Source organism: Electrophorus electricus, chromosome 3 (genome assembly GCF_041902795.1).
Source record: "Electrophorus electricus isolate QZ-2024a chromosome 3, ASM4190279v1, whole genome shotgun sequence".
NCBI classification, from domain to species: domain Eukaryota; kingdom Metazoa; phylum Chordata; class Actinopteri; order Gymnotiformes; family Gymnotidae; genus Electrophorus; species Electrophorus electricus.
In genome coordinates, this window is record NC_137499.1 from 32,256,590 (window position 1) to 32,272,174 (window position 15,585).

A 15,585-nucleotide genomic window follows, 5' to 3' on the forward strand; every position below is an offset into this window, starting at 1 on the left:
TTTGACTATTTTATTCCTGTTTACTTATCCCGACCCTTAAACGAGGCATAGGATGAAAAGGTTATTTATGGCTTAAATAACACTTTGCTTCTTAAGTAGAACTACTCACTGAGCTGAATAATTATTTTATTGTTATATGACGGGGTAAGCGCTGGTACTAAAACAGCGTCCCCTACTGAGACAAACAGAATAAAAATGAATTGTTTCCGGTGCAGCATCCACCTGTATTTCAGCACACACGGAAATTCCATAGATTTCACCTCGGATATAGGGACCGAAATCAGGAGCGGTCTGGCGTTATAATTGTAATTTAAAGTAGAACGATTTTAATTTGTGACTACTCAAACATGAACTTATGAGATCTATATAATCTATATTCTGATTGTTAGAAAGTTCGCAGAACACTTCTAAGACCTTCGCGGTAATGGAGAAAATTCACGAAAAGAACCACTGATGCCGTCGTTTGTTGATGTGCTTTCTTGTTAAAGGGTTACTTAAGTTTTATTGTTTCTATAATTATTATTTTATTTTAACTCATATTTATATACATACTGTTGCGATTAGGCCAAAAATCCTAACGAAAAAATCGTACTGGAAATATATCTTAAGGTGGAGGGATTCATAGGCTACATATACGGACTAACTTCATGCTTTTGATGATGAGGACTAATTAATAAACCACGACTTTGCACTTAGATCGAAATTATGAAACAGCAAATTTACTAAATTCTGTTCACTGGACAAAAAATGTTTTATTTGAAGCCATACCCTAAAGGGAGAAAATATAGCTGCATGTCAAAATCCCGAACGCGTGTTCGTGGAGTGCCGTACTTTAATTAAAATCTACACTATCAAGTAAAACAGTTTGGTGAACATTTATGGTCGTATTTTTACTTTGTGCTTTAATACAGACGAAAATGTTGGACCTTCAGATATACACAAACTCCGATCAGAAAATACAATAAAGAACACAGAAGATGATACATGAGGAAGTAACCGTTCCCTCTTAATAAAAGGCGCCATGAGTTGAAAGAGGCCCGAGTCATAATGTAATATTATCAGCATCCTCTTCCTACGTCCATTATAGCTGACGAAGGTTGACAGGAAAAAAATCGGTGGGCACTACACAAAACTTTGGAAGTAAAAAAATAAGCTTCATTTTCATAGAAAATATGAATGAAAATGTATATGCTGATTAATTGTTTTGTTACATATATACAATATTGCAAGGCATACTTTATACAGTTAGAGACCTAAAAGTATAGAAATACAAACTCTTAAATGATTAGATAGCTTTTCATTTACATCAGTGAACAATGAAGATCCAAATCATCTTTTTTCTTTGAAGAAGCCTTTGTCTGTTGAACTCTCCTTAATCGTTACAGTCAAAGAGTTACTTGTTATATCTGTCACGACAATTTTCTCCATATTTGTGAGACACGGAGTCCAGGTTTCCTCGGTTTCATCTTCAAGCATCATTAGTGACAATGGGAATTTCGGAGAATTCAGATCATCCAACAAGTCATCGGACCGAAACATATTTTTGGAAAGATGTTTCATCTTGGGGTGATCTGACGTGCCACTTGAAAAATCCTTTGTTTCATGCTGCAAAATGTCATGCCCTGTTTTTTGCAGGGTGCCTCCAAGCATAACAGTGCCACTTGACCCACTTCCATTTTGTTTTTGAATGGTGCTTGTCTTTGTTAACTGGATCGCGCTACACTTGGATGTTTCTTCCGTAAGGTGAGCAGGTCTTCCCATTTTCGAATGACTAAAACACAAGTGTTCATCTGCTCTCCTTTTCACGGGTTCAGTGGATGAACATCCAATAGGAGTATTAACCGGGAAACGCAGCTTTGGTTTTGGTCCTCTCTTTTTCGGCACATTATCGAAGTCCATAAAGTCTCGCGATGAAGACACAGGAGGTCGAGGTCTTCTTTCTGGCTCTGGTGGTCGAAGTCGAACACTTTCTCCCCTGTTGACAGTGCTTGGAGGAAAAATAGTAGGCACAACTGTTCGCAGGCCTTCTCGAGCTCTGGGCGTGACAACCGGCTCCGCTACAGGAAAAGAAACTCGAATCTCTCGTGACATCTCTCTTCTATATTCATAACTTTTTGCTTTGGCTTTAGCTTTTGCCTAAAATATTTAAAAAGAACAGTACACAGACCCTGTTACTGGTTTTCTGGATTGAGTTTTAATCTGAACAAACAAAGTATACTGTTTATTCTAAAAGATGAAATAAATCAGGAATCACTTAAACTCATATTGACCTGGGTATAAAACACAGTCCATAAATCGGTCTGGCTACGTCTACCAGATTTTATTTTAAAACTTAAGAAACGTAGAATAAAAATAAAGATCTTTCATAAAGTTCAAACTACGTTAAAGCAACAGGATAAAGGACTCTTTGTCTTATAAAAGTTAAGTATCCAAATGGATCGTTAACTGTTTATAACGAGAGCAAGATAATCCCTTCGCTCACCTTTAACAGAAAGGTCTCTGGTTTCGGTCCCCTTTTTTTCGGTCCATATAGTTCCCTCTCACGCTCCCTATAATGAAAGGTATGAGCTTGTTATCTTATAATTTGTCAGACTACAAATATTTATAGAAACTCTCTGGAAAACAAACGATGCACATAGGTCGAACGTGCACCAACCTCTCCTCAAAAGCAGCGAAAAGACGTTCGTCGAGAATATTTTCCTCTGGTTCCCAGGTGCTGTATCTGTAACGAAAATTACACGAGTTGGATTAACACCGACATAAAAAAATATAAGCAATGTAAGTATTCAGTTAAACGAACTGTAAGGAAACTGAAAACATCAAGTAAACTACCCAACAATCAAACAAGCACTCAAGCAAGGAAGAAAAGCAGTTAATGCTAATCTCATCATTGGCCTTATAATATCACATATTTAACCTTTTAGCACCGATTTCTGAAGCCCGTTACGCAGCATTCAACCAGCAACCTGCTAGTTAGCATTAAGCTTGGTAGAAGCAACTAAAGTTAGCTAGCTGGCTATTGCTACAAATATCAAAGCAGTCATTTGCCCACCAAACACAAACACAGACTGTACAACTCACTTTTGAGACCAGCCTTTCCATTTCACAAGATACTCCATTCGACCCTAGAAGAGAATTCATGACAGCTAAATACGGGCAACCATTAGCAAGCTAACCCAGCTAGCTTTGTTAGCGAGCTAGCTAGTCTTTACCGTTTAACTTGCCATACCAATAAGACATAAACAAATCTCTAGTCGTCAATCTAACAAACCAAAACACTGCAGGAAATTACAGAAGTCATGAACATACTCTTCTTATGCGTCGCTTGATGATGGATTCGGCCGCAAAGACCCTCTCTCCGACAGCAGAGAGCTCCATGTTTACTTCTGTCCCACAATTTTTTTCTGCCACCTCTGTCTGTATATTCTGAAACAGCCCATAATATTCGTTCTAAGAGACGTCATCACGTTCTAAATTGTTGCCATGGGACCCGAGTCGGTGGAACCGTATTCGGCTGAGTTCATTGGTTGAGTCGTTGCTACGTGAATGTAGTTGCTAAGGGAGGGGAGGAGTCACATTGTCCTTTCTAGGAAGTGACGAATGTTTAATTTGAGGATTACTGAATACAGTTCCATAAAATTGTCAGTCTTTCATTTGTATTCGGTTCTAGTACTGTAAGTGTATAGAGTTGGACGATGAAAACAAACAAAAGAATGGATTTTTAAGTGTAGTCTCGCTTAGTTTTGTATGCCACTGAGTTTTGTTTGTCGGATGTGTAGACTGCAATGCTGAATAAGGAAAAATGCTACCTAATCTATACCAGAAATAATGGCCTTACCTTGATCTGAAATTGCTATTTCGTTTAATGGCATACAACTTCATTTTCTAGTGTGCTCAAAAATAGATGAAAAATAATTCGCATTTTACCAGGCACACTGGTTTATCTGTTTATCTGTGGTCTGGCAATATGATAATTCTTCAAAGCATTAACAGCAAATCTGCAAATTATGCTCATCCGTTTTGCCCAAATAAGTGAAAGTATATATAATTTGACTTGCTATACTACATCTTAAACAAATTATTAATCAGCCATAAACTAAATGTAGTGCTTGTTGTATTAACTCATCTGCAACGAATAGTATATAGTACAATAAACGAATAGTGCCGACAGAAGTAGGATATCTACCCTTCACTAGCCTCATCTGGAACGAAAAAGATTTCCCCACAACCGAGATTGCGACATTTTCTTCAACTCTATATCTGCATTAAACCGTTTAAAATCCCACAGAGAATTAAAAAAAACGCCTGCAAGTGACTTCGTAGCCAATATTGAATGTATTATTATTATTATTATTGTTGTTGTTGTTGTTGTTGTTGTTGTTATTATTGTTATTATTATTATTTACATTGATATAACGCCTTTCTCAGACTTAAGGACGCTTTACAGACAGATATCATCTTTTTTTCTAAACAATCACACAACTAATATGGGCAAAGCTTTGCCATTTCCGGCATTGGTAAAACCAGAATCATTTTTAAGAATTATAATAGGCTACTGATACACCTGTGTGTCCAAAAGAAGCAGTGAAATGGTAATTATGGGGATAATTTAGAATAATAAATGAATAATTAAGAGTAATAAATAAACAGTTAACAACAATTACATCAATAGTAATTATACTAATACTACAACAACAACAACAACTACTACTACTACTACTACTACTACTACTACTACTACTACTACTAATAATAATAATAATAATAATAATAATAATAATAATAATAATAATAATAATAGTACATTTAAATTTATAGCATTTGGTATTAATAATATAGGGCTCATAATTACATAACTCGTTCATTTAGTTACTTTTTGCAATAAATTTGTAGCTGTGGGTGTAATTGTAGGAATTGTATTATAGCAAACGTTTTTCTTGTCCCTTTTAAGATCGTATAAAATTTCGCTTTTGGAATCTTAGACTAAAGATACCAAAAGCGAAATTTAAATTCCATGTAACTTTAATTCGGAATATCTATCTATCTATCTATCTATCTATCTATCTATCTATCTATCTATCTATCTATCTATCTATCTATCTATCTATCTATCTATCTATCTATCTATCTATCTATCTATATATATATATATATATATATATATATATATATATATATATATATATATATATATATATATATATATATATATATATATATATAAACTGTGTATTTATGCCACGACATTTATTAGGATTTAATAATTAAGATTAAAATCAGTAGGGGTTTTTTTGTGTGTTTTTTTTAACTGGACGTCATTTTTTTTTTACATTCAAATTAGTGGGACAAATAGGCTGAGTAACAAATGTTAAGAAAATTCTTGTATACAGCATTAAATAAGTATTTAATTATGTTATATTACGTTTTATCTCATATAAGCAACTATTACACCAGCCTTCGAAACCTCCTCTTTTAAATAGCCAACTCTAATCAACATAACACCCATAAAAATATATATGGGCCATTCTATATTTTGTTTACAAACTAGAATATTTCGACTATTCTTATAGGCTACTTATGATGACAGTTTTACTGACATTTATTTTGTTAACGATTTCAAATTTTATCTAATAGCGTCATATTTAGGCTGTTGACGACGAAACTCTCTAATTTAAAAAAAAATAATTTGCGAATGTGAATTAATAACAATTTAAGTAATTCTATAACAAATGCATAAATTGAATCACCAAAATATTAAACTGGTTATCAAGAACAACTTAAGAAACTTAAGTTTTGTATCAACGGTGTCAAAGACTTAAATGTTTAAGGTAAAAAAGTGAGATTAGTCTATTTCACAATTATGAGCCTGACACCCAGACAGTACATAATGTGTAAATAATTATTTTTACTAAACGGCAACAACATCATCATGTTAAAAATACAAATTGCCTAATGTTTTAAACCGTCATGAAAACTGCAGAACATCAACTATGGATCATTATAATCACAGGATCGTAAGTCGATAAATGAATTGCAGCACTATTAGCTAAATGGAAAGAAAGCAAATTATATTTAAATAAATAGCATTTCCTGCTTTTGAGCTTCATATTTGTGTGTTGATACTGATATGGAAAAGACATTGTATTTCGTATTAATTGTTGGACTTCGGCTATAGCTACTGCGAAAGGGAGGACAAAGAACCGAACAGGACAAAGAAACTGAAGAAAACGATCTCTGCTATATTTGAGCTACTGGCTAATCGCAAATGATTTAATTCTAAAAACGGAATGCTATTGCGTTCATAATTGAAAAAAATCGCATTATTTAGGCAACAGCGATGAAATAATCGATGCGAAGCCCTATTTGGTGCCGCAGTCGGCTGGTCGGCGCGCGTCTGTATTGCTGCAATGGCGCCAACCATACGTGGCTTGACTGCATGGTGCTAAACGATCTATGAACATACAGTTGGTTGACTTTTATTTTATCTGCAGAGCCACTCTGGCATATAGATATATTTCAAAAGAGCGTTACCAACAGAGCAAAAATGTTTCGAAAACAACCGAAGCGCTTAATGTCGGTCATAAAGAGTGTTCAGCAATATGCCAGCCATAGGTCTCTGAACTAGTAGCCTGCTTACTCACCTGTCAAAATTACATAGGTTACTACTCTCTCTCTCTCTCTCTCTCTCTCTCTCTCTCTCTCTCTCTCTCTCTCATTCTCTCTCTCTCTCATTCATTTTCTTTCGCTCTGCCTAAAATCTATATAGGAGGAAGAACGATCAAATTTGTCACTGGCTCTAAAATAAAATAATTTCACTGATTGCCGAATAACGTTGTGGAACCTGTAAAAATAAGTACATTTGAAATCTCCTAAGTAGAGCCCGATGCAGCATTTGTTAATGTCTCCAGTTTGTGGAAAACCACAAAGCACGTGCGGAACGAGGCTGCGATTTATGACAATGGGATGACTGTCCCAACACTGACGGGCACAACGGATAAAGCAACGAGGAGTGAAAGAATCCTTGACTCTCCGTTTATTGCTTGCTTTATCTAGGTTTTACATAATGATATTGATGTGCATGAACCGCGGGTGATTTTTATACCACTAGACCTTTGGTCATTAATATGCCGAGTTCTCGATGGTACCCTGAAGACGTGCTGCTGGCGGTCTTCAGTGCATTTCAGATTAATTTGGTGCTTCTGAGCTTCTACGACGGCGTCAGTCTGTGGTGTTATTTATCTAGCAGACGCTCAGTGATCTGAATAACCGGAGGAGGACAGCCATTTTCTTTTCTCCAGCTGCGGGAACATTTTTCAGCCGCTAAATGGTTGCCGTGATTAACGTTTCTTCCAGACATATTAATTTAAAGGTATTACGGGTCTAACCCTGTGAGGTCAAAGGCAACGTGCTAAATATATAAAAATGTAATATTTGGAAATGAATAATTAATATGTAAGTGCGAGAAACGGAACTCGCTGAAATGGATGTAACTTTTGAATAGCCACTTAGACTGTCCCATTCCAAACTGATGCGGTTTTTAGAATCGAGCATAGTTAGCTATGAGACATGCTAACCAGACTACAGGTTTTCATACATTCTTTTTTTGGTCTTAGTTGACAAGCAAAATAATTTGAGTTTCGATATTGGAGAGACGGTTGCAATCAAGTGCATTACATTTTAATCTATACAACTCCATATGACTGCAGAAGTCAAAGTCCCACTTTGTCATATTCATTAGGTAAGTGTCTAGGCGTACAACGACAATGTAATATAATATCTATGTGTTTATGGTGTTATTTCTTTTTCAGTGATTAAGTTATGAAGATTAACAATTCTCGATATTTACAGCGTAGACTAAATAACCTACCCGATTTATTCATTTGCATACATTCATTTCGGAGTAATTAGATTGTCAGTTTAATTTAAATTTTCAGCTCGTTTCGTACCATCTAACATCTGTTCCCTTTTTGATTCGATTTAAACCCTAAAACCTATCAGAAAAGCCTTTCATCAACTTGAATTATTCTCATAGACTAATGTATTGGAATTGTTTGAGCTGGAAATTTTAATATATGACACTTCTGGATTGTAGGTTCGGTTCTGAGGGAAAGGGTCATTATACGTTCACACTGACATTTCTTATCTGCTATCTTTTTTCAGTGATTTAAAAGCGAACCTTTAATGAATTAAGTCACGACAACTATGAATTGTAATCATATTATCTTTTAATATATGTACCTACTTATTTATTTAATGGTATAGTACTCATATGACATTACTGAAATCAAGGAGACAGAACGCCGGGTTAACAGTCTATCGACACTGGCATCAAAAGCTGCTCAATACAGATCAAGCCAAGATATAAAGAATAAAACAGATGTATTGAGATTTCATGTATAACCATCAAAATCAACGCCAACTGCTCCTATGATTTTTTTTCCATTTATAATTCCGGGTACACAAAGCTTAACTTCAGCTGTGTAATACATCCAGATAAAGCATTATTAATTCGATTAACCTGGTAAATAGATTAAAATGATTTATCTCTGAAATTAGCCTGATCTATGTTTCACATAATTGCTGGATCTATGTAAAGGTAACTACAAAGAGAATTGAAAATCTTGAGTGGCCAACATGCTGAATATACTGATATAGTTTATATACTGAAAATATTCAGTACTTTGCCAAACTCTGTGTTTCTAAGAGCCACTTCAGTGCATTATCATGTGGAGAATGGGGGAAAAGACTGTGACACAGTAAATTTACATTACATAATGCAAGACAATAGGTTACACTGAGCTCCATTTTTTGTGTTCTTCTCTGTCCTGGTCTGAATGTCACATTTCAAAAAGGGGCATAGTGTGTTTAGACATATGTTCACCATTACACAGTAATTACACATTAATTACTCATGTTTTGACTGTACATTACCATTTCCACATGTGGATGACATGTGAAGAGTGTGGCTGATGAGGATATCACATTCCAGACTCTTGCTATAAAGGGAGCAGCTCTCTCCAAACCATGAATCACTGCAAATGAACTTCAAAATGATCTTAACCTGCTAGCCAGACTTTACTGTTCATTCTAGGTTTACAATCAGACAACCATGCTTCCCGAGCACCAGGCTTTCCCTTGTGAGATGCTGTGTCTTCATTTGAGGACACTGTGGTCTGGGTCTTTATTGGGGACTTGGGGGTTCGTTGCTTTATAGCAGGGATTAGAAAATATTTTTGAGTTGTTCTGTATAAACTTTGGATTGTACAAAAGTGTAATCTGTGTTTATTCTGAATTTGTCAGTGTCACTGATAATGACTTGAAGCGAAACAAAACTCAAAAGGTAGGACACTTGTAGGACACCTTGTAGGACACTTTCACACACACAGAATGTAATTCCATTGCTGACATTCTAACAGACTTCCAGTGTTTGTTTGGGACTATTCAGTGCAGATAACTACATGTAAATAATGGTCTGGGACTTCCAAAACACCTTTTTAAAATAAGTGACCACACACAAATGTTTTGTAACATAATCCTTTACTTCTATGCCTTTATTCCTTTATCAAAGATGACTTTTGTGAAGAATATTTCAATAGTTTCAAGGGTATTACGTGCATTGGGCTTTCTGAAATGAACATGCATGTAAAGAGCAGCAGGTCTCCTTCAGCACATCTTCACAAGGATCCCAGGCACATGGTTTAGTGTGAGCAAACTGGGAATGTCACTGAAGTCTAATTTACTACATGGAGAAGTTAGGATTTAGTTTTTTGGTTTGGACAAAAATGCTTGTTTTTAAACAGAGGACTGGTATTGTGCTTTCAGCAGTCTAGCCATATAGGGTGGGTGGTGGAGGTTCTAAATCTTTCATAGTACATAGACTGGGACTGGTCAGTTCTACTTAAGGACAGGACAAGTACTGTCTTCACCTCTGTCACCTGCCACTTGTGCTGGCTATGATACTGACAAAGATTGTATCGCTACAACAAGCTTTGTAAAACATTGGTACCATATAAAATCATTGTGTATTTTGTATCTCATGTTCATTTAAGGCAAATTTTGTCTCTAATGTAGACTACAGTATATTCAGCATTTTCTCATGAAAAATGACTTCAGCTAAGTAATACACTTTAGCAGCAGTTGTACAATTGCCTGTGCTACAGGGTTATGCATTGTCTAAAATAAACTGACTGGTCATACCATGCTATTATAAAGTCAAGTCAACTGCAGGTAAAAAAGTGGCATGACAATAAGCCATGTGAAGAATCATGAAGACCTTTAGGTTCATTTACATGTCATGACAAATATGCCAAGAAATTCCAGAGATATGGCGGCTATACAACAAGTCAATCAGCATGAAAATCACAATAGTATAAAAGGGAAAATTCACTCAATCAGTGTAATACAGGCTTACTTCATTTCTAAGAGACAAAGCATCTTAAGCGATGACAAAGTGCAGCTTTTATATTTAATGGTTAGGTGAAGATAACCATCCACACTGAGGTGAGTTTGACTGAGGTTACTTCATCTTAGGGGTGGGTTAATATCACAATGTTATTGTTATCACAATAAAAGACATCATAAGACATAATAATTTCTGAGCATATAATGGATATTGGGAATACTCTAACCAAATTACATGTTGTTCATCTGATGTTAGCCCATTATGCCATTATCTTATTCTGGATTATACCTTCTGCTCCTTCTTCAAAGGCAGTTTGGGGAAAGGTGGAATATAATATTATTGCCTTCTCAGTGTTTTTAAGGTTATTTCTCTGACTTTGTTTTAACTTGTTAGAAAACCTCAATAAAACCAAATATCCTGATATGTGCTGTGCACTGTATTGTATAAATATAAGCATAATAACATTATAAATATGTTCCATCACCCAGCCCTACTTCAACATTGCACAAAAAAGACCTTAAAGGCTAACACACCCTGCAGATATGTGCTATAAAACTTTGAAAATTGGAATCAGTTATTCAGCAATGCAAAGCAACATGCCCTTCGATTGATTCCCATGTGACATTAAGGTAAGTCCAGATTTAAGTCATTAAAATGACAGATACATTTGAAGGTGTAATATTGTGAATTGTAAATTTGCACTAAAGAAAGCAAGGTGGTTAAAAGAGATGGTTTAAAAGTGTTGGTTATATAGACATGTGTACTCAGCATGAAGTACACATGTCTATATAACTGTCATACCCATTTAATTAACAAGGTCAGCTTACTAAGTGCTTTTTCTGTGACATTATAATGAACTCTTAACCTCAGTGTGTTTTCTCCTATTTATTTCCCTTGGAGTAGGTATGGTATGTCTTTTATCAGCCAAAACAAGTTTTTTTTTCCACTGTGCATGTACAGGCCTTCAAATATTCCCAATTAAATTAAAATCTACACTGCAAAAAACGTTATTAGTTACATATGTCCATAATTCTCATATATTACATATATACAAACCCATGGATCAGTTTTCCTCAGGATATCAAATCAAAGGCCATTAAATTGAAACATATTCCTTAAACGTCACTGTAAGACAATTTGTTGTGACATCCGTAATGATAATGTTACCCACAAATGGATTAAAACAACTAACTGGCTCCTCAAACTTCTCAGAGGTCTCAGGTACGTCCTCCATCGTAACATGGGGCTCTGCGGGGCCTTCTGTTTGCAGCCTAGTCCTTCCACAGCTCAAATCAATAGGTTCTTCAGGAATTACATCAGTAAACTCATAGCTGTAGGCTCTGGTGGTGCTATGGCCAGAGTAATGCAGATCTATGGGTTCGCTTTCAGGAGATGAAAGGGCTGGATTTGAACCACTGATACTCCTAGAGCTGAGGAACCTTTTACAATTGCTGTTGCTCTCATTAGGGTCAGATAAGTTGCGTTTACGGTGGCTGCGCTGGTAAGTGGGAAAGTCCCTCTGGGAAACCATATCTGTCTGAGCTGACAGTGGTGAAGAACTGGGTTTGGTGGTCAGTTGCAGAGGCTGATCATCTGATAAACCAAACTTATCCAAACTTGCATCCTCTGTTTTGTGTTCCACCTCTATATCAGGTTTAGCTTTTAAGAGCTCAAACTTTCTGTGGGGCACTTTGTGAACAAATTCACTGAGAGCAGAGGCACTACTGACACCATGGTCTTTCAAAGTGCCATTCTCCTGACCTGTTGTCACTGGTACATGATTGTCAGTGCTGCCATTCAGAATTTCCTCATTTTGCTGTGGTTTCTCCATTATGGCAGAATCCACATTTTTCACTTTGGATGGCTGGACCCCATTGTCCATGTACTTGCTCATGACAATGACAATCCGGCCATTTTTGTTTTTGTTCCTGATGATCTTCATCTTGCTGCTAATGCCACTGGGTTCTTTTGGGCTTGTCTTCACGGTCTGATCTGCTTTATTATTGGTAAAAGGCAGTTTATGCTCTATGGCCAGTTCTTTCTCTTTATGTATACAGTCAGGTTCCTTGTCCTGTACCCTTTTCTGCTGCAAGTCTGTAGGAAGGTTCCATCCATTAATGGACAAGTCATGACATTTGACCTCCTTAGGTTTTGTGGATTGCTGTTCATACATCTTGGGGTCTGGCTGATACTGATGATGCTTTTTGCTGTTTAGCTGGTAAAAGTACTTCTTCTTGCCATTTACATGTGGTTCTGCTGGTATCTCCTTGCTGCAGGGCTGGTACTGGTGATGTTTTTTGCTGTTGAGCTGGTAATGCTGAGGCTGGGAGCGGTGCATTTGAAGTGAATCCACTTTAAGATGGTTCTCGTCATCTAGTGATGTCTCCTGAAGGCCCGCAAGGATGCTGGATCGCCGTGCAAATGCAGGTAGCTGAAATAATGAGAGCAAAAGTTAAGAACACAAAGGAACTAGAAATGAAATCAAAAGTGCAAGTTTAATTAATTTCAATTTACCACACATTATGATTTCAATTAGATTCAATGTGAGACAAAGATGTGAACTATGGAAGGTAATTTATCCATATTTATCTGCATGTACTGACACATGACAAAGGAGCACTCTAAGAATTAGTTGTACACTATGTATCTATGACACTATCATCTGTCTTCAAGCAGCTCATAACATTAGGAGAGATCAGATAGAATGAACATACTGCATACAGAATTACTCCTGCATACTGAAGCACAAGGCTATAAAATCATAACGCCAAAATAACAGTACACCTCATTAAACACTGTCATGTCTTAACAGGAATGTGTGCCTAAAGTTACTAAAGTGAACTCCTCAGTTGGTAACAATGGTAACATTATTCTAAAATGTACACCAGTTGGGGCAGTGTTTACCTGGATTAGGAGATGTTTGGGTTTAGGTCCCCTTTTGCGATATCCAATTTGCTGTTCTTGTCTCTCTCTAAAACCAAACAGACAAAATAGACAAACCTTATTTTCTGAAAAACAATGGTACTGCACAACAGCTACCTCCTTTAGAAGGCCAGTGTCATTTACTTGAAGATTGTGTTCATGTGCTTTACAGAAGAGCAAACATTCAAGCACATGCAGGAGAATGCCTTACTTCTCAACTATATAATTCAGCCTGAGTGCAACTTTGACACATGGCATGGACAGCTGATTAAAAAAAATAAGACAATGTTGTAATTATACTATATGTATTGTATCAGATACTGCTCTATGTTACACAGTATGACAGTTGCTCCAATAGCCCCCCCCCCCCCCCCCACCCACCCCCAAGCACTGTTCTTTTGCCCAAAATGTTTATGCAAAACTCAGCATATGAGCTGTTATACTGCTGGTTGTAATACAAGAACGGAGACAGCTCCTCCTCTAACTGTCTGGAACTCATCCAACTGAGGCGTCAGTATGCCAAGTCAATATGAAGAGTATCGACAAGGCTGGGAGTTTTGATTACAGGTTACACCATCTACTCTCTTCTTTTTACATGTATTTTTTATTATGCATTGTTTGTCTGTTTTATATAACTTTGAATAGTACTGGAAACGGACTGTTTGGTGGGCTATATACACACTGTAAAACTGTTAAAGACAGCGAGCATCAAAGAAAGCCTTTGTAGTCGTTAGGCTTTGCTGAAGGGGCCGCAATAAATCTTAAGGCTTCACCGCAAGAGACAAGCGGTGACTGTGCATGGAGAGCGCCCCTCCTCCCATGACCATATAAGGAAATTACTTCAAGTTCAGTTATTCGTCTTCACACTCACCTGTTCTGGAAAGCGACGAGAAGACGTGGGTCGAGAATGTTCTCCTCCGGTTCCCATGTGTTATATCTGTAAAGAATACGTTAAGACAACATTTACATGCCTTTAAACAAATCTGCTGTGATTAAAATAAGCATAGTAACAGACAGTGATTCTCAAATAAAATGTAGCAGCTAGGTAGAACCATTCTGTAACGCTTAGACTATTCAAAATGAACAATAATAAAAATACATGCAAAAACTTGGAGTCACGAGGAGAACCCATTTGTATGCTGTGCAAAACAGACCTCTTGTCAAGAACAGCATTTCGTGTAGTCAACAAAAGGAGGCTACGCGGTGGCCATTTTAACATCACTGTACTTTCAAGTGGATCCGCCAGCTATGCAGAAATAATTAAAATCGGATAACATGGCAGAACGTCCCCCCCTTTCGCTCGCATAAATTAGTGATGGAATCCGTGGCTACATTTGAAACACATACCTCTCCAGCACCTCCTGCGCGCGCCACACGCGCTGTATGCCATTAGATTTTCAAAAAAACAGACTTCAGAAACAGTCAGTGCTGATACAAAATGAGGACTTACTTTGGAGACCACCCTCTCCACTTTACAAGATACTCGATTCTTCCCTGCAAAGTGCAAGATTCGTGATGAGTTTCGGGTAAAACACAAACAAACAAACAATGGCACAACCAAAATGCCTACGGCATTAGCCACCATAATTCTTGTTGGTGGCAGTTTTACCTTCCTTATGCGCTTCTTTTCGATGCCCTCCACCGCAAAAACATGTTCTCCAACGGCAGGTAGATCCATTTTCGCTCGAAGGCGTTTGAAGCGAACGAGCGATTTACGCGTTTAACCGTTGATGCTTTCGCTTCGTGACTGTATTTTGGCGACTTTTAGAGTTACCGTGTCTTAATCGTTTCCCCGCCCTGTTTCTCTCTCCCGCTGACCCCCGTTCGTATTTCGTTCCTCGTTAGCGATAAGCAGTGAAATATACTCACTGCTGTTGCTACAGAAAATAGTTCATGCAATAGCCAGGCAGGCTCATGACGTCAGGGCGAGGAGGGGGTTGGTTAAAAAAAAAAAACTAATCCCAGGAGTGCAGAGAACGAACCTGCTGTAAAGAAATGGATGACAAATATTGTTCTACTGTTACAATCCAGTCCAAAAACTGCAAACACTTGACACGGTTGATTATAGATACAGAATCAGCTGCATAAATTGACACATTTAAATTATTCGCCTCTTTCTCCGTCCTATTCTAATCTCGAAACAGCTGAATAAATAATTAGCGGTAAAATATAAGACTACTTAAATGTTAGTCTATCGGTGAAGGTCAAATGGGAGTGGGAAAATGTGATTCAGATCGCATTACAGATAACTTAATGTCCTT

The 15,585-nt window shown here is 37.0% G+C and overlaps 2 protein-coding genes across 3 annotated transcripts; both read right to left on the reverse strand.

The window, feature by feature from the left end:
• Positions 1-727: 727 nt before the first annotated feature.
• Positions 728-3,410, reverse strand: cbx8a (chromobox homolog 8a (Pc class homolog, Drosophila)). Its single transcript, XM_027003411.3, has 5 exons — positions 3,310-3,410; positions 3,082-3,125; positions 2,657-2,722; positions 2,483-2,549; positions 728-2,136 (listed from the first exon to the last, which is right to left on the reverse strand). Exons 1-5 carry the CDS (start codon positions 3,376-3,378, stop codon positions 1,330-1,332), a joined length of 1,053 nt encoding a protein of 350 aa, XP_026859212.1. The 5' UTR covers positions 3,379-3,410; the 3' UTR covers positions 728-1,329.
• Positions 3,411-8,785: 5,375 nt separating this feature from the next.
• Positions 8,786-15,226, reverse strand: cbx4 (chromobox homolog 4 (Pc class homolog, Drosophila)). 2 transcript variants are annotated; one of them, XM_027003410.3, is made up of 5 exons: positions 14,934-15,226; positions 14,775-14,818; positions 14,196-14,261; positions 13,307-13,373; positions 8,789-12,833 (listed from the first exon to the last, which is right to left on the reverse strand). In XM_027003410.3, exons 1-5 carry the CDS (start codon positions 15,000-15,002, stop codon positions 11,499-11,501), a joined length of 1,581 nt encoding a protein of 526 aa, XP_026859211.2. In that variant the 5' UTR covers positions 15,003-15,226; the 3' UTR covers positions 8,789-11,498. The 2 variants fall into 2 exon arrangements, with proteins under 2 accessions (XP_081567276.1, XP_026859211.2); XM_081711150.1 differs by lacking the exons at positions 14,775-14,818; positions 14,934-15,226 and adding an exon at positions 14,479-14,767 and having other exon boundaries at positions 8,786-12,833.
• Positions 15,227-15,585: the final 359 nt, after the last annotated feature.